General features: G+C 37.1%; 2 protein-coding genes across 3 annotated transcripts; both read left to right on the top strand.

The window, feature by feature from the left end:
* The first annotated feature begins 10,524 nt into the window (after window positions 1-10,524).
* On the top strand, window positions 10,525-16,451 carry Spoon (A-kinase anchor protein spoonbill). 2 transcript variants are annotated; one of them, XM_070661305.1, is made up of 6 exons: window positions 10,525-10,708; window positions 12,565-13,341; window positions 13,466-13,981; window positions 14,059-14,274; window positions 14,353-14,483; window positions 14,570-16,451. In XM_070661305.1, the coding sequence occupies exons 2-6, from the start codon at window positions 12,609-12,611 to the stop codon at window positions 14,666-14,668; spliced, it is 1,695 nt and encodes a 564-aa protein (XP_070517406.1). In that variant the 5' UTR covers window positions 10,525-10,708; window positions 12,565-12,608; the 3' UTR covers window positions 14,669-16,451. The 2 variants fall into 2 exon arrangements, with proteins under 2 accessions (XP_070517406.1, XP_070517407.1); XM_070661306.1 differs by lacking the exon at window positions 10,525-10,708 and adding an exon at window positions 10,796-10,928.
* A 515-nt stretch (window positions 16,452-16,966) lies between these two features.
* LOC139105738 (transmembrane protein 19) lies at window positions 16,967-19,537 on the top strand. Its single transcript, XM_070662002.1, has 6 exons — window positions 16,967-17,318; window positions 18,001-18,111; window positions 18,294-18,581; window positions 18,686-18,790; window positions 18,948-19,163; window positions 19,277-19,537. The coding sequence occupies exons 1-6, from the start codon at window positions 17,165-17,167 to the stop codon at window positions 19,429-19,431; spliced, it is 1,029 nt and encodes a 342-aa protein (XP_070518103.1). The 5' UTR covers window positions 16,967-17,164; the 3' UTR covers window positions 19,432-19,537.
* Window positions 19,538-19,552: the final 15 nt, after the last annotated feature.

Raw genomic sequence — 19,552 nt, 5'->3', positions numbered from 1 at the left:
TCGGAAATCGAAAAGTGATGTAGCGACAATAGGACAGGGAGTTATCTGACGACGAAGGGTCGATGAATACGTATGCGAATGCATTCACGAAGACGTAGTCGGTGAAGCCCGAGGCCAAAGGGAAAATATAGTAGGTTTTTGGAGGGTGTCTGTCTAGACGAAATGTCTGGAGTAAGCCATGACCGTGAAGAATCAACTCCTTGTTCTTATGGTAAGCGTAGAATTATTTGAGAAATATATGAGAGGTGCTATTATTTTAAAAATTAAAAAAAAAAAATTAAATAGCCCTTAAAAATTGTCAAGTTCTCTAAAATTCTCAAACTATTGCCTGTATTATTCTAACCTTTATATTCTTTCATTAAAAAATGTATTACTTTTTACGCGATGTTCATTTTCTTCTGCGAAAAAATTTTTCGAAAATTAAACTGTTAAAAGGAAGCATTTGAAAATGGTTACTACTGGCCAATGCCCCTGAAGCTTAATGACCTCGTGACTGTGTACACCAGCAGCTGGCCGAAGCTTGAATATCGTACACGCGAAACGAACATTGCATGCATTACGATATAATCAAAATGATATCTGATCGCGAATTCACTCGATTAAAACTTTTAAATGTTGAAAGTAAAAAAAAAGAAAAAAAAATTAAATTTATATATGAGTATCGATATTACAATTTGAATTTCAGAAAATGTCGGTAATGAATGTAATTAGTACTCGTTAATAACAAAAGAACTATTTTAAAGTCTTAAAATTGTACAGAAAAAAAAATCGAATAATCTCATAAAATTTCAATATAAAAGTGATATAATAAAATTTAAAATAAGAAGACTTTTCTTAACACCGTGATAATAAGATTAAAGTCTATATAAAATATTAATTTTTATGAAATACATAGTGTTATCAGCTTTACTTATATTAAATAGTTAAAATAGTCTAACGTAGGACGTGGCAATGGCATAGTGGCACTGCAGTGCGAGAGAGCGAAAGTTCGCCCTAGTGCCGCCATCCTGTCTGCAGAATTTCGTCCTCCGTGCCCGGACACCCCACCCAATATTCCCTCCCGTTGCACAACTTCCTCTCAAGCTGCCTTTACCTCGTCGCGCGCGCCGAATAAGCATGGTATCTATCTATTAATCTTCGTCAACATATTTTGAAAAAGCAAATGTTTCATGCTATGTTATTACAGACGAGAGTAGATAAAATTTAAAGAACTAAAATATTCACGACAAACATATTCATCTAAAGAAATGACGATAACCAGCTCACTAATTATAAAATAAACTACTCTTGTTCTTAAAATGTAATAATGTAAGAAAAATATCACGTTTGAGCCTTTTTATTAATGTATTACCACAATAGTGAGCTGTTAAAGGTTTAATCCAAAGATTCTTCAAAAATAAAAAATAAAAAAAAATAAAAAAAAGAGCGTTGATGAAGGGTACATAGCTCAAAGGGTTAATGGGTCTTCCAGGTTGGCAACCGCCCTGTCTGCGAGTTCGCGCGGCCCTTTTTGCTCATGCTAGTCGGGCAACGAGGGAGTTATGGCTACGAAAGAGCGAGAGGAAAGTTTGCCCCAGTACGTTGCGCCCTCCTTCTCTCTTTCCGCGAGCCCTCTTGGTCCGGGGGAGCTTTGCCGCCCCTCGACGACGCCAACCCCTTGGTTCTCTAAAGCCCCAGGTTCCCTTCCGCCACCGAATGTCGTCCCTCCGAGGCGTCAGCTTCCTCTCGTTCTACCTCCCGCCCGTCCTACCCGGCGCGCGGCGTCCCGGTATTCCCGTTTTGCCACCCCCGAGTCCGCGCTGCATCGCCGACGAATCAATACCGGCAGACATCCTAACTCACTGGAGGTCAATGCCTCGTTCCCGTGAGCGCCGACGACCTCAACCTCCTACCTTCCCTACCCTACAACCTTCTTCCAGAAGCCAGACGAGGGCTCTCGGCCGCGTGGGGCGGCGACTTCCACCTCTGACGAGGCCTTTATCGTCCCCGATTGTACAAGCGAGACAACGCGACGAGACCACGACCAACACGATGACAACTGTCGAGTGCTAAGTCTTTTGTTAATTCTTTCAAACGCGCAATTAGTCTTTTTTAAATGCTATATATATACATATGCACACATACGATATTATTATTCATTATACGGTGAAAATATTCGTACTTTTAAATTATGTTACTATTTTTCTTATAAAAAGCTTTCGTTGTAATTCATTAATTACTGAATTATATTATTACTAAATTACTGAATTATAATTTAAATTGATTTCTACAGGAGACAGAAACGGAGACGAGACCGTATAATGGATTCTAGAATGCAATGACGCGCAGGACTAAAATAAAGATAATGATATTCAAAAGCTTGCTTTCGCATTCGTTTCCATACTCAACAAATCCCGCCTTCATATCTCCAGTGGGGAGACGCTTAGCTGTAGCCAAAGGATGCAAAAGATACGTAGATACGCCATTACAATTTCGTATAAGCTCCTTATTTAATCACGTATTTTCTTGACTTTTTGCCCCATTATAGACCTTTTTTACATATAAAAACAATTAACGCTTTTATCTTTAATTAATTATTGACGTAAATAATAATTTATATGTGCCCGATTTGAGAGAAAACATTTAGCGGGGAGAATACGCGGTATTTGCTCTAGACCTAGAGGAAAACACTGCCGCACGGATGAACGTAAAATTAGACGGTGCGTTCAACTTTCCTGTACCCATGCCAAGAACCGCGACGGCACTTCTTGCGACAGTGGATGCTGCAGCACTACGCTGCAGCCACGATGGCACCAATGCCCTTGTTCCAAAATGAAATCGGAGCCCTCGTAAACGTAGTCGACGAATGCTTTTCCGCATTTGCGCCGTATAAACCGTAACTCATTAATAACACGCAAGTACCAAAAGACCACGAAATTTGTAATATCAAAATTGAATTTTTAAATTCTTTAATCGATTTTTATGCCGCGCTATGATTTGTCGTTGCAAATATTAATCGCGCATAAGCACGAAGAAAGGGAGATCGCGACGAAGAAGCCGTACGCGTGAAGGGTGCCGTCCTCGCGAACAAAGATAGCGTGAGCAAAGTTAAACTGCGGTATCTAGCCAGTCAGGTCGTGCACCCTTGGAGGAATCTTGCTGTTTGCGTCTCCAGCGTAGATACTCGGACAGTAGAATGCGTGACCACAAAAATGTTTGAACGATAAAACGGTCGACTCTCCGATATAACATTCTATATAATTGTATATCCAAACATATAGTTTTTTTTTCTGTAATAACTATTTATCAATTGGCTACTAAGACAAGATAATTCTGTTAAATTGTAAATAATTATAATTTAAAAAATAATAAAAATAATTATATAAATAAATAGAATTATCTTTCTCCTGTTTCAAAAACGTATTATACTCAATAAAAATATTAAAAAAAAAATTAAGATAAAATAGCTAGACGAAAACACACGAAGCGCATCAACGACGCGAAATGTATCGTCCTCCAGGGTGACGTTCCAGAAATAACTCAGGACATCGCAGTCCAATCGTAGCTGCTTTCGTTCATCAGTTCAAGGTTAAAAGCACGTCGCCATCGCGTGGTGACTACAACTTCCATGGACCGAAATACATCCCCTCTAGCTGATATATATAAATACACTTGCGGAGAAAAAAAAAAAATTAAAAAAGAAAAAAAAAAGATATCAACGATGTATGCTGGTAACCTTATTTCAGACACGACAACGTGCGATGGTGACATATGCAGGAAATCAAACAGAAGTTCAAGAAAACTATGTACGTATCGATTAATTTTACTTCAAAAAATTTATGCGATAAATTAAAAATATGGTCAGATGTGCTTTGAAATGGCTTGAAAATCTGCTAAATAAATCTCATCGCGTTTCCAAAACGTATTAATGCTGTGATTAAAATTAATAAAAAAAAAAAAGAAATTTACAAAGCTGACAAAAATTTAAGGCAGAGTAGAAAATCGTTCCTAAACTTGACATCAAATTTTTTTTTTCTGAGACAACGCCTGCGAAACTACACACAGATATTTCAACTGCTTATAGCAGAATAATCAAAATACAAGCATTACTGTTGTACTGCGCATCGAACGATATAAGCTCAATTGAAATACACGGACATGTTGCGTGCCTGTAAAAACGAATTAAGCATTCCGAGATCGACGAGCATGATGGTCAATGAGGTTATCCACAATAGATGCATTGACCTTTACAACGGATACACCCTGTGGCATGTCGATGACACTGTATTCTATAAAGATACTCTGAGAAGGTGCATATATATAAGGGCCTCTCTCTTTGTCTCTCTCCCTCTCTATCTTTCTCTTTCTTGTCCAGCAGTCGTTGAACCCAACCGTTGGGGACAACATACTTTAAACTATGCACAAATATAAATGAACTACATTAACGAGTCCTTTAGTTACAGAAGGATACGCGTCGGTAACATATAAAATTTCTTTCCAATACAAAAAACGTCAAAAATCTGTTATTAACCTACTCGCATTACTATGTCATGTATGACAGCGCAACGGCTTACCCGTCGTACTAGTATCTTTCAACGCATACTGTGGATGTCATTGTTCTTCCCTCATCCATTTTCAGCGAAGGTCACGCGAGCTGCATTAGCTTCTCTCGCGATAAGGCAAAGAATAAGGGGCGTTATATCTCTGTTTACGCGACGACTAAATAAACTTAGAGTGCGGCGAGAATACTTTCGCAATCGACTACTACGTTATGAATAAAGTGTTCAAACGTGCCGCACGATATGCAATTAATAGTGAAAGTCCTAAATCAAGAGATAGTGATAAATGATACTGGAAGGCACGTTAGAGAAGAAGAAAACTCTTAGCGCACGAGATTCGCGAGTGGCGACGTATCTTGTTCAGAGTATCAGCGCGAAGGTGCGATGCACCTACGTGCAGCCGGGTCAAGGTCGTATTCCTCGTGCGCCGGGCCGGCTGAGTCATTCGTGCAGAATCGTGCATGCACAGAGCCTGGGCGTGCGAGTGCATCGAACCCGAGATGACCGTTGCAGCTGCAAGCACGACTCTGGTAGCCCTCTTCGGTCGGCCCCGGTGCACGTCGGTCGCCTTCGGCTGCATTCCGCGTGCATCAACCCGCGAGACCGCCCTCGAGAAGCGCCGCCGTCGAGTGCAATGCCCAATGCTGCGCGAACAGCTGCACAAGGGCGAGACGGAGAAAGCCTGGCTGGAGAAAGATTCGACGAGGCCGGCGAAGAAGCGAGGAGAACGGCGAAGGAAGAAATGCAGGGCCACAAAGCGAAAAGACGGTCGCTGATTATCTCCAAGGGATGCCGCTCGACGGCGACTAGGACGGTGCCCACCAAATGTTCGCTAATACGTCCCGTCGGATATGCTCTCATGAAATCTCTATTCGCCTCGCCTTGTAGTTTTTGCACTATATATGCGGATACTCTTAAATGATTATCTTCTCGATCTCAGATACTGCCAATCTCTAATCTCAAAGATTTCAGCTTTCACGGATTTTTTTTACTCCTATGCAATTAACTCTTTACTTCCAAGTCGACCGGCTGTTTTAACGTCACCTAGGTTTAAGAAAAGCAATTTTATTAAGAATCAATAATTACCATTAAATACGAGCTTTTATAACACTCAACGCATTTCCTGTTCTATTATATGTCTGACACTACTGAGAACTTGAGACACTTGGTCACAGAAAGTGGTAGTCGTGTCGCTACGTGTCCAGCCGATGACGACCTTACCTAGAGACCTCGGACGCCAATTGACGGTTTTGCTTACATTTAAGAGAGACGCTGCAAAGGGCCGATGCACCAGTCAGGGTGAACGTTCTCCACGCGCTAGCTCGCTCTCGTCGGCTTTGTAGAGCGTGGCAACGTTCGCGCATATACGCATCCAGGCGCGTCATGCGTACGTGCTTACCAGCTTCCAGGGATGGCTAATGCTTCTCTGATCGAGACATCTCTACTACTAGTTTCCTATCTTCAGTCGAGCTGACTCTCTATTTAGATTCTTTATTCCTTTTTAAAATACGAGAGCATAATCTACAGCTATAAATAAGAAATAATTAATTAATAAAATATGCTGATTATAGTCTGTCATTTCTGTTTGCATAAATAAGACGAAATTCTATCATATCGCTATTAAATGCCTCAGAGTATTATATATAGAAATCATATACATATGTAGAATAAAAAGATAACTGCCTAACGATTCATCTACATTATCAAAAGATATGTGAATAACATATAGAATTAGAAGCTACTTCAAGAGTATCAACCAGTAAAATTAAACAAGATTGGCGAAGCCATAGGCTAAACTTGATCGGGCTGTACGCTTGATGCAAATATATACGAACCAATACCTAGCTGAACTGTTATTTTACCCGGCCCTGAAAGCATTACGACGAGTGAAACGTCCGAGAGTGGATATGTGCAAAATGGGTGCAGCGCGAGGGACGAAGGTAGGGAAGGAAAAAGCCCGCAGCACGCGGGAGAGAAAGGGGGAGGGAAGAGGAGGGCACGATGTGGTATCGGGGGCGGAGGGAGACAGGGAGAGTGCATGGGACACCGTGTGCAACACTCGTGGCTGCACGCGTTTCGCATGGCCACGGGGTTCACTGTCCCGAGCCAAGGCCGCAGGGGCACCGCCCCACTGAACCAATTGTGCCACTTTTATGCTCGTCGACTCATTTTCGTCAAGTTTTATTACTTGCAATACGTGTGCCTTCATCCCCGAGCGTTTGCATTATGCGCGTACGTAGATATCCGATTATTACTTGACGAAATTACCCGCGTTATGCATTTTCCTGCCAAAAATCCGCGAATACCGAACGAGAAATGAAAGACCGGCTGTACGAAATACCGAAAAACAAACGTACAATTTATTTCGCGACATGTCATTACACACGTCTCATTATTGTATCTAAATACTATGCAAGTGTTTTACTAGAAAAAAATGCTTATATCAAGGGAGCATGCAAGGTCTCGGAAGAGCGTTAGGGGGATGCGATAACACGCGATTTAATTTACAAGTATCTTTTACTGGCGTCGAGCCAGATTTTTGATGAAGCATTGCCGACGATCGAAAATGTGTCATGGGACTTCCATTCGTAATGTCGCGCGCGCGCACGGATTTGCAAACCCCGGGAAATGCGTTTGCTTTTGCGAACCTCCAGACTGGAGGGGATTGACCCAGACACCCCCTCCAGTTGACGACTCTCCCTCCACCGGGTAGTTGTAGCTGCTTCTAAAACCCTATACTATAGTCGATGGAACGAGGGTGCAAAACCCTGTCTGGTTGATAAACCGTTGCACCGCCCAAGCACGATAAACGCGATGTATCGTTTATCCATTCGCAAAAACATTTTACTATCTATTCGTATACACCATATAAAGTTTCATTTATTTTCATATTTCATGATTAACAATTAAATTAATTAAAATAAAAGCTAAAAATTTGATCTTTATTATTACTGTAAAATGCCTTTCATTAATTTTATTTTTAAATTAATAAAGTATACGCGATTGCCACTTTATTTCATATTTGCTATTAATATTTTAAAGCTTCGTCTACGTTTCAATTTCAATATTACTTATATTAATATTTAAAGTTTTATTACCCACCCAATAATTTTTTTTATTTCTTAGTTTCATGCATTATCATGATTCGTTGACTCTCATTAGAGCCTTTTAAGTTTAACGATTTATGATTAGAGAGGCAGAGTTTAGATATCAAACTCTTAGTATTAATTGATCAAATCAGCTGACTGAATTCTACAGCTGACTGCATGATGCAAACACAACAATATGAAAGAGAAAAAATATAATAGGTACTCACGTTAGGACCACGATGCTCGATATTACAGCCAACGTCGTTGTACACAATATAGACGGTTGTCATCAAGAATTGCCAAGAATCAATCAGGCCCATCCATAGGAACATCCTACAAAAAAAAGTTAAGTCAGTAAAAAGTCCTAAAATTTTTACATTATTACTAAAAACTTACCGAAAACACAATTTTTTTTAAACATTCTAATCATTTTAACAATCCAAAAAATAATTATAAACATTATGAACATTCAAAATATAATTATAAGTATTATATTACTAACAATATGATGTATGATACTTGTTGTACGAAATATTAAAAGTAATAGAGTACAAAATCATTGCGATAATCCGTAACATAACATTGCAAAATTACCTTTATACTTTCTCCATTAATTAGAATTAATAGACGTTGTTAGAGAGAGCGCAAGGTGATCGCCCGCGTTTGCATGAAAGCGATCAGTTCTGCATCAGATTTCGCTTTCATTCTTATTGAAGTTAACGATTGTTAACACGGTATTACGATGGAGGCATTACCGACACCTTGAAAATTCCTGAAAAAAAGGCGTTTATTATTCAAAACAGTCATGGTAGAATCAAAATTAAATTAGTTTTTTCCTTTATCAATTAGGAGAAACGTCGGGGAATTTAATTAGCTTGTAAAAGCGAGTTATTTAACGGGGAATGCAAAACATTTATTATGGACGAGACTGTGCGCATAAACAATCGGTGCATTTCAGTGTCATGGTTCGTATAACGTTTGGCAAGTAGGGGTTGCGAACCCCAGGAAAGTAGCCAGCCAGACAGACAGACTAACATGAAAGGGGGTGACCCAGACACCCCCTCTACCAGGCTGTTTGCAAGCGACTCGACTACCGCATTGGTCTGTGCAAGCGGTGGTAAAATATCACGATGGAAGGGCAGTGTTATAAAAAAATAAAAAATAAAATAATGTGATGAGATCGAAGGGCTGACACTGACTGTTGCATTTTAGCACAACGCCAACAATTGTTTCATAATATCTATTTCATAATACCTATCATCATTACAATTCTTCAGTTAAAATCTATCCCTTTTTTCCCCCTATGTTTCTTCCTCTCAAATACAATTAATATATAAAATTAAATAAAAATCTTTCATCGCTAGTAGTTAATTTAAAATCTGATCTTAATGGAAAAATGATATTTTCTTATAGAAATAATTATTTTGAAAGCTCAACAGTTTGAAAAAGAATAGCATTTATCAGATAGCACAAGAGTCTATTAAATTGTCTATCAAGTTACAACCTGTATCTATAAACTGTTGATCACAAAACTGTTTTTAATACCAGAAGGAAGTATTGTGTGAAGGGGAAAATGAGGACAGTTCCTTGTTGTAACAACTATTAATAAGAATCTTGGTAGATTTGCAAGGATGGCACTCTCTGGTACTAGTGAGTGAGGACAAATAGAGGACGACAATGAGGGAGAAAAGGGTGGCAGCTTTCTCTCTTTCTTTGTCCCTCTCATTTATGGTGAAGAGGAGGGTTAGAAAGGAAGGGCAGACGTACATCGAGCGTGGCGACGACGAACGGTGGGAGGACGAGGGATGGCGGTCAGGGGTGGCGGGAGGGACGGCCGTGGTGTTGCTGACCCGACGACCGCTGTAACCTTGCGTCTCGACGCCCCGCATCCAGATCAAACGACCCCGCATGCACCACTCGAAGGTCTTAGAGTCCTAGACCAATAGATATTTCCGTGCATTTCGCTTCTCTCATCCAATATCACCTATGAAATCTAATCTCGGCCAGCGTTCATTTTCCTGAATAATGATGGCTGAAAATGTTAGCTCTGTACGATACTCGTAACTGTTGCAACAATTATCACGGCATATATATATTCATAAATAATGCAAACCATACCTCCATCACGGCCATGAGATACTCCGAGTTAAATTATTTCTGTGTCTTTTGGCCTTCCATCGGGAAATTTGATGTATAATCCTCCTAAAATCGTACGAGCGGAAACGAAAGACTAACATCGCGCACGAATACGTGTAACTGAAAATTACAAACGAGAAACTATATTGCCATCTTGCGGCAGGTGCAGAAATAAAACGATGCGTACTCATGAAATATATAATCGATGAATTTGATTTATGGTATAGAAGAAATCTGAGCATTCTTTTCATTCTGAATGTATGTATATACGTATGCTTTTTATATAATATAATAAGGTAGTTAAATGCTAATCTCATTTTGTTGTAAAAGGTTACAATTTTCGGAACTGTAGTCCGGTGTCACTCGATAACGGATGTTATCTGTAGTCGACAAATATCATCGGTGCAGATATAAAATACAATATTCATATTTCTTACCTGTTGATCAAAGATCGCAAATATTAAATCTTCAACTTAGATTTTGATAAAAATCCTCAATTGATGATGTATCTTTATGGATTTTGGCGATTAGTAGGTTCCATTTAGTCACTTTCACGAGTCGCTAGTTCAGCTAGTTGAATCGTTTTTTCTTCGCGACGATCAGTTCGTATGAACGCGACGTTTTCACGGAACAGCCAATCGGTGCCTCGGTTTTATCGGAAATAAAACACAGCGGACTGCGATGCGATCGTCTCGCGGCGGCTGCCAGCAGGGTGCGGGCTCGTCGTGGAAAGTCACTAGGCAAAGTCCACCAGAGCTAGCGGAGTTGGTCGCCATATCCGTATTCCGTTACCCAGAGAAACATTGCTAGCACGTGGCGTACGCTCGCAGAAAATTCGCCGCAAGTTGGTCGAACGGCGTGCTGAAAGTGTTTTCAGGAATCGCCGAGCAAGGTGCACGATCGGTCGCTAATCCGCCGCAGGTTCGCGAAATATTAATAACATCGGTAAGTAGGTGAGAGATCCCGGCAGGCCTCGTGCGTGCTTTTTTTCCCCCCCTCGGCTCGCCTTTATGCCGCTACCTTTTATTGCCTTCCTTCTTCCGGCTGCTCGTACGAGCGAAGAAGCTTGGTAATAAGGTGCGAGCAACAGTGGCGGACGCGAGCCATACGGCCGGCGGCAAATAAAAATCGATGAGTGCGGCGTAGGCGCTGAAAACCGATACCCGTATGTTTTATCTTTATTTCTTACTTGTGTATGATCGCGGATCCCTCCACCTATATTCCAGCGACACACGAAGCCAGTCGTATATTTTGTTTTTCCAATTACTATTTCCTGGCTATATATCTCGATGTAGTTTGTTACGTATGAATGATTTTCTGCTGTTTATTTATCGTCTTATTTTTTTTGTTCTTTTTTTTTTACGTTCTATTTTACAGTCAAAACTTGCAGACCACCATATTTTCCTCTCTATCCTGGAATATCTATTATCGGACATTTTATGTAATCTTGATATTCATTTTTATGTCATTTTTTAAAGATATATATATAAATTTGTTTATTCAGATAACATGCGATATGTGACGTTCAGATATTCTGAATAAATGTAGACAGAAATAGACGGCACGTTGAACTGTAGGAAACCGATATATAAATTATTTAATGCATCGGGAATTGGACGTGTCTGCAAAAAAAAAAAAAAATTTACATTTCAGAGAAAGCTAATCCGCCTCGATTGGGAAATAAAAACAAACAAAAATTAATAATAAATGTTTCGTAAATATTCGAAACGTGTATCGCTTTTGCGTCGCCCTGTACGCATCGAAGATCTTGATCGCGGTGTGTATGTTGTCAGACGCAATCGTGTAGCCGGCGAAACGATTCCAGTTAAACTAGTCTCGGCGTGAGCCACGTGTTAAAAAATCGTGACGCGACTACAGCTTCGCGTCGATATCGTCCGTACAATCAACCCTCCGATTGATTATTTCAGCGCGTCTCGCTATCTCAGGTAGCATATAGTTTTTACCGTATCGAAAATCTCTTTGCAATCGTGACGAAATACACGAGCAACATAGTTATTATCGCGGCCAGCTGGAAAGTTTCGATCATGGATCGGTCGCATGTTAACGTAAGTGAAGTAAATAGCACGAGCACTTTGATCGTGAAATATTTGATCGTTCCATCGCGCTGTTTTTATTATCAAACGTGATATTCGGAAAGCGCATTTTAGTTTATTTTGTTGCTTTTAAATCTGTTACGAATGCGAAACACCCGAGAGATTAAAAATGTATTTTTTAATATAGTCTCGAAACATATCTTAAATAATGTAATATTTAAATAACAGTAATATTTTTGCTAGCTTTTAAAAGGAAGTTTAATCAGAAATCTTTATATAAAAAAATTAATATGCATATCTACACGAACTTTATTTTAATTGAAATTTACTTCTGATGGAAGATTTGAATTTTTTTAGAATTAAAATATTTTATTTTTTTTAAATCGAATTATATTTTGTTAAAATAAAATTTGTATTTTATTAAAATACAAATTTTTATTGTAATATAAATAGATTAATTAACGCATGCGAATAAAATGGAAGTGGAATTTTATAAAATTCTATATCGGCATACCGTCTCATTTTACACACTTTCCGCATGTTAAATGCTGATCAGCAGATTCTTATTTAACATAAAATATATTCCAATTTTTTTATCGGTCATAATGTTAAATAATTGAACGTAAAATTATAAAATATTTCTATTAGCTTTTATATGAGAGATTTTACATGTTGTGCACGTTAATTTTAATATACATATGTTATAAACATTTAGAACAGCTATTTACACACATACCTTGATTTCAGGATCAGCGAATTTCCAATAACGGCAACTACCGTGGACTTGCACTATGAATCGTCCATGTCCTGTGCAGCTGGTGAAGTGGACAGTGCCTGCAGTAGCTCTTGTCGTTGCTCTTTTTTGGTACAAACGTCGTCGGATAGACAGAGGTGAACTCCAGTGGAATGACTCAGGAGGGACTGCAAAATCAAATTGCATAGAAAAGACTTCAAATGATGCGAAAGAGGTTGATGCTAGCCTTTATAATTCCGATGTCCAGGACATCGAGCAAAAATCCTCAGTTAGCAGTTGTTACAAGCGACAAGAAGAGCTAACTCGCGTCCCAAGGAAGGTCAGCGAGAGCGTGGATATTCCAGTGAAAAATTCAACGTCGCAATCTTTTTGTAGCAACAGTCAAACTGGACATTCGGACGTTGAGACGATATGCAGCGCAGATGTACAGCTGGGCAATAATCCAAACGCAAGCTACTTCGATATGATCGCGACGAGTACATTGTCTCAATTCAACAAGAACGTTGACAATGTAACAAGAATATTTCCAAACGTAGCTAACGAGAACGAGCAGCCTTTACATTGCAAGACAGAATCGTTTGAGCAAAGAACTACAGACGAATATAATTATAAGGAGGATAGGCTGCAACCAGAAGGACATACTATCAATGCTCAGGGACAAGAGGTTGATGAAAGAGACTCGGCCAATCACAGCCCGGTGTCTGTAGTTGTGGACGGCAGCGTTACAGACGAAGCCGAGAGCGAAGGAAGCAACACGGATAGTGGAAAAGGTATTGCTATTTCGACAAAGTATTTTTTTTTTTTTTTTTTTTTTTTTGTTAATTTTAGAACATTAAAGTTCTAAGAGAACAGTTTTAGAGAGTAATAAACTCTCTAAATTTTTATCTCATGTAGGTGGAAGCATTAATGGGTGTAGGAAAGACAACACCGTACCATCAACATATGACTTTGCTATTCCACAACATCTAGTGGGCAGATTGATTGGTCGTCACGGTAGCTTTTTACACAGTATCCGAACAAAAGCGAATGTCGGTATATTTGTTAATGATCATCCTTGCGATGGCGATCATAAAATTTGCTCGATACGAGGGAGTGTTGAGGGAATTAATGTCGCACTTAAAATGGTAAGGCAAAAATTTCCAGAGAAAAGGTTTCCGCACGTAACGTTGGCGGAGATCTCGACAGGATCCGAGGTGAATGAAGAGGTTACATATAACGTCCTTATTCAACGACCATTGTCCCTGATCGATGGTGTTAATAACGACATTAATATTTCACATATTGTTAAACCAAACTGGCTCTTTGTTCAGCTTCCGACTCATCCGTCATTTCCTCTTTTGCAAAATTTAGAAGATAGTATGACATATTGGTATAACAACGAATTGCTGCCAGTTCCAGATGTATTAAATAGTAAGTGATGAAATTTTAATGCTTTGTCTGGAAAAAAATATTTGAATATTCGGATTATTAAATATATTACTTTGTAGAGAGTGATTATGTAGCGGTATATTGGAGCGACAAATGGGTCAGAGGATGCATTGAACGTCCAGATCCATCGGGAGAGAAAAGCATAATACGATTACTCGATTACGGTGGTTACTGGCAGTTCAGCAATTCTCAATGTAGGCCATTGTATTATAATTATTTAAGCCTCCCCTTCCAAGCGATCGAAATCTTTTTAGCAAATATTCAGCCAAAGAATGGTAATTATATATGACGTCATTACATTGTTCAATTATAATAACTTTGAATATAATTATATTTGGTCATTACTTTCCTAGGTAAATGGTCGACAGAAGCTTACAATGTGGTACAAAGTTGTTCCTCAAAAGGAGTTGCTCAGGCACAGATCGAAGGTCGCATTCAAACCAATATTTATGCCAATATTTATTTTATGATCCAAAATTATGGCGTAAGTAGTTACTATTTGATCTTTTCAAGAATCTGAAAATACGTAAATTAATTAGAAATAAAATTAATTTAATTTTTTTTTTAAAGCTAATTTCACTTACTGAAGAACTGGTATCCAATGGACACGCCGAACAAGTCACGTGGGAGCAGATGAAACCAGAAACGCTCGAATCCATCTGTGCATAAGAGTTGTAAAAAGTACAACTTTTCAGGTTTTCTACCGAATTATTCATGTATAATCTCTACGATTCTTAGTCAGTATGGACGAGAGTTTAATACCTAATAAGCGCCATTAATGGTCACTTTAATCGTGTCAAAATCAATTTTGCTTTCTGACTTTATTTTTTACTCTTATATCTCTTCGTAATACTTTATTAAAATCGTTGTAAATACTCTGACTTCCTAATAGTTGATTATCTACATCAAGTAACATGATATATCATTCTAACAATGAACGGTAAGACTATATTTCAGTGTACAGAAAACATGGATTTCTTGATTGCGTTAAAGTAACGTTCAATTTTTTTAAACACTGCTCAGAAATGATACACTTCTGTAAGCACAAAACTCGTCTCAAACGAGTTCTGAGAAGTACAAAAGACTTGATTTAGTATAATAACATTACTTGTTTTTTTAAGAAAAACAAAAAACAAAAAAAAAAGAGCCCATTAAGTTGAATCGGCAGTGATATTTTCTCTTTTTATCTGGGAAACTAAATTCTTACTAATACTGTTACTTGTAAGAAAATCTCAGATAATTTAATCGAAATTTTAAAAAGTATTTTTTCTATTATCTAAGAGACTGCAGTAAGGAAAATGCAACCATGTTTAATCTTATATTCTTTTGTATATATACTGTAAATTAATTTTGTCATGTAGTATATTTATATTTAGAAAGAGGAAAGATAAATTTATAAAGATTTACTATAACATTGAACGTAGAATAGAGAAAATAATAACTTTCTATTTTACAAAATAGTATTACATCTAAACTAGAACATTGTATCGTGTAACTCGGACGAATTAGGAAATTCGTTTCTACATGACTCATTATACATTTCTCATTAGGAATGATTAAGAATCCATTAAAATAACATCTTTCTTTTCAGGTTAATTTTAGATTACCGTAGTAAATTTCTTACCGTAAAAGTTATTGTTAAATGGTCGCAATTTACTTGAATGTCTCGCGTTATCTATACAGATATAAATTATTTAATGGTTGCTAATTCATTTAAAGATTTTGTCTTTCAACATTATTTTTCAGTAGCTTGTATTTTACAACATTATTATTGTGGCATAAAATTAGTTTTATTTTATGCTAATTATTATCCTAAAGTATATTCTGAAATCTTTAGCATGTTAAAGATCGCTTTTGGATTAATTCAGACGTAAGCGCGTAACATTATATAGATTTGTTTACTTAGATATTGACAATTCTTGCGCAATATGTTAATACTTATCTTTTGTATGCAAGATTTCAATGCAGTAGAAACTAGTTAACTGAAAGAAGAAAAAAAAGTCTATAAATGATTTGTAACTCGTGCATTTACGCTCAACTGAAACGTTTGACAGTTATGAAATGTTAATATTTAATATTGTTGATCGAACATAAATATAGAAATATTTTTCTAGGAATATATATGACATAAAGTTACAATCATTAAATCACTCAATGTATATGCTTTCTCGCGCGCTGCGATTAACTCGATTTACTATATTATAATTTTTATTATAATTCTTGAACAAGGCAGAAACATAGCCGATGAAATGGCGCAACAAACGTCGTAATAATCATTCGTTAGTTTCATCTTTAGAATCTTGCAATTTATTTTTACCGCAAGTTCTCTCATACCTTTTATACGCCTTCTGTAAAGTGTAGCATACTTGGTACCGCAAAGAGAACAGTGTTACGTTAAGATTAAAGTCATTGTTTTGTAAAACAGAAATAAAGATGTTTGTAAATAGCCGAACTGTGATTGTATAATTTTTTTTTCTCCACGTTTTATCATCCACTTTACGCAACAGCATTTGATATTGTAATTTTTAAATTTTAATTTAAAATTTCTTGATTAAACTTATCATATCTGAACATTTATATGTTACATAATCGATTTAAAAATCTAAAGAACTGTTTTTATCAATTGATACTCTTATCGATCTTGTTTTTAATTTTTCTTTCTCTTTTTTTTTTTTTTTTTTCTTTTAATATCAAACTTGAATAAAATTTTAATTTAAAATGTAGTGGAAGATATCAGTGACGCTTATAGAATTTTTGAAAGAAGTCATGTATGTGCGTTCTATAAATATGTATCAAGTTTATAATGAAACGAATAGGAATGTATAAGTAAAACAAACCAAGAAAAAAAAAGGAATTTGAATAATAAGCGACTGGAAAGGAAGTCGCGCGTGGCGCTGTTTGTGACTTTCGGCAATTCCGTTTATCGGCGTCAGCGGCGTGTCGTTTTTCGTCTCGCTACACGTGTGCGTACGTTGCGCGTTGCGCAAACGTGTCCCAGGTCAACAGCTGATTGCAGCGGACTCGGCTCGAGTGCTATTCAAACGGCTTTTTGCTCCGTTCTTGAATTGTTGATGCGTCGCGTACCGCAGGACGACACTCGGAGCAAAACAGAAGGCAGAGAGTGCGGCTGCAAGTCGCTGAACCGAATGCATCGTGTGCTCTGACATGGTCTCCCATGGAAGTCGCAAAGAGAGCCGGCACTCTCGCGTGCTGCTGCCAGTGCTCTTGAGTGCCTGTGCGATCCCGATTTCGATGCTTTTCTGGATAGTGAATGTGGCCTACTCGATATTGTGGCCGGACGCCGCCAACTCGGCAGAAGGTTTTGTATCTGCGAATAATTTTAAACGCGTTTGTGACCGAAACGTAAGAATCAAATTGGAGAACATGGATATATAAACACAAATAAAATATGATTTTTTTTTTTTCTCCTGGTATCTTAATTGCTAGCGAATAATAATACGTATAATTATACGTCTTTCTTGTTAATATGCGACGTTGTTAATAAATGCGCGACAAAAAATGAAATAAATAGGCACAGTATGTCATATCAATAACACTATTCTCTTTTGTTTTTTAAGAAGGAAAAATAAATGAGAATTTATGTGAAAGTTGTTACATAATCGCCTATTGTTCCCAATTACGCAATATATAAAAATCAATTTGCAAACTGAAAGAAATTATATATCTACAAGTATTTTTTTTTTTTTCTATATTAAAATTAGATTTTAATAATTATTTCGTTTATATCTTATGTTTCTCCTATTGCCTGTAATTAAATTTATTTAAATAGTAATATTTTTTGTTCTCAATTATGCAATATATAAAAATCAATTTGCAAACTGAAAGAAATTTTATATCTACAAGTATTTTTTTTTTTTTTTTTCTATATTAACATTAGAATTTAATAATTATTTCGTTTATATGTTATGTTTCTCCTATTACCTGTAATTAAATTTATTTAAATAGTAATATTTTTCATTATCAAATTTTTTTTATTTCAGAACATTCAGTGATTTCACCATGGAGATGGTTGGCTGCAGTCATTATTCCACTTATGTTTGCATTTTGGGGCTTACGTAAGAAAAGCTTAGACATCAGTGGTGCAATTCTTGGTAACGAAACCTCCATGCTATTTATTGTAATATAAAATTTAAACATTAAATTCGATAAAGAACGAAAAGATTAAATTACGAATATACATATTAATAAAAAAGTTAAAGCTGCATTTGTCTTCATAAGACTAGTTAAAGTACAATTTATAAAATCACATTTATAATTTATTAATTTTTGACAGGTTTTTTAATGGGCTTTGTCCTCACACTCTCCAGCTTTGCTCATTTGGTAGCTCTTATGGCATTTTTTGTCACTGGGTCAAAGGTAACGAAATTTCGATCCATGCAGAAGAAAAAACTCGAGGCCGATTTCAAGGAAGGCGGTCAACGGAATTGGATTCAAGTGCTATGTAATGGTGGTATGGCTACACAATTAGCTTTATTATACCTATTGGATGCCGGAAGTGGCGAACGGCCAATCGATTTCGATAAGGAATACCGAAGCTCGTGGTTGTCTGTTGGGATAATAGGTAACACATGCAATATCTTAAATTTCTTTTCTTTTTTTTTTGTAAAGTTAGAAACAAAATATTATTATAGGCTAAATTCTTAATTAACATGTTTGCATTTACAGGAGCATTTGCATGTTGTAATGGAGACACATGGGCTTCCGAAATTGGTACAGTAATCGGCACAAGTGATCCTTTCCTTATTACGACAAGGAGGAAAGTTCCAAAAGGTAAAAATAATGATCTTTTAAAATACACGTTTTTTTTTACCTCACTAAAATAAGTCTAAAATATTCATTTACTTCATAGAAAGATTAACTGTTACTTTTCTTACAATAACACATTAAAAGGTAAAATTAATCTTTTTTTTTTTACATATTATTTAAGGTACAAATGGTGGTGTATCGTGGATTGGTTTGATATGCTCCGTCATTGGCGGTTTCGTGGTTGGACTTTTTTATTACATTATGATATTAAATACCGTTGACACAGCCGTACTCCAATTAGCAGCACCACAATGGCCTATCTTAGTCGTCGCGGCATTTGGAGGTCTTTTCGGCAGTGTCTTGGATTCCATTCTTGGCGCAACTTTACAGTATTCAGGTGATATAAATATTTGTTTTTGTTTTTTTTAACTCTGAAACAAATTTTGCATTAGTTTTATCAAAGTATAAAGATAAATCTATTTATTACATATAAAAATGTGCAATTTCTAGGAGTGGACGAAAAGGGTAACATAGTGGAACGACAAGGAAAAGGTGTAAAACACATTTGCGGTAGACAGATCTTGGATAATCACAGTGTCAATCTTCTTTCGAGTATCGGCATCGCACTTATTCTTCCGAGAATAGCCAACATTTTCTGGCCATGAAATCTCTCGGACCCTGTAAAAGCCACTGTCCTAATATCGCATTTATTACTCTTGTCTATATTTGAATCAATTTTTATAAATATATAAATAAATTATATACCTTGTATACACTTTCTTGTGC

Source organism: Cardiocondyla obscurior, linkage group LG09 (genome assembly GCF_019399895.1).
Source record: "Cardiocondyla obscurior isolate alpha-2009 linkage group LG09, Cobs3.1, whole genome shotgun sequence".
NCBI classification, from domain to species: Eukaryota; Metazoa; Arthropoda; class Insecta; order Hymenoptera; family Formicidae; genus Cardiocondyla; species Cardiocondyla obscurior.
The sequence above is the reverse complement of the archived record's forward strand: the minus strand, read 5'-3'. Positions and strand labels throughout refer to the sequence as shown.

What these genes read in the sequence shown, in the direction of transcription:
- LOC139105738 (XM_070662002.1), top strand. Translation starts at nt 17,165, where the DNA reads ATGGTCTCCCATGGAAGTCGCAAAGAGAGCCGGCACTCTCGCGTGCTG. An exon ending in CATCAGTGGTGCAATTCTTG is followed by an intron (nt 18,112 to 18,293) that starts GTAACGAAACCT and finishes AATTTTTGACAG; the next exon opens with GTTTTTTAATGGGCTTTGTC. An exon ending in GTTGTCTGTTGGGATAATAG is followed by an intron (nt 18,582 to 18,685) that starts GTAACACATGCA and finishes TTGCATTTACAG; the next exon opens with GAGCATTTGCATGTTGTAAT.
- Spoon (XM_070661305.1), top strand. Translation starts at nt 12,609, where the DNA reads ATGAATCGTCCATGTCCTGTGCAGCTGGTGAAGTGGACAGTGCCTGCA. An exon ending in CAACACGGATAGTGGAAAAG is followed by an intron (nt 13,342 to 13,465) that starts GTATTGCTATTT and finishes TATCTCATGTAG; the next exon opens with GTGGAAGCATTAATGGGTGT. An exon ending in AAATATTCAGCCAAAGAATG is followed by an intron (nt 14,275 to 14,352) that starts GTAATTATATAT and finishes TTACTTTCCTAG; the next exon opens with GTAAATGGTCGACAGAAGCT.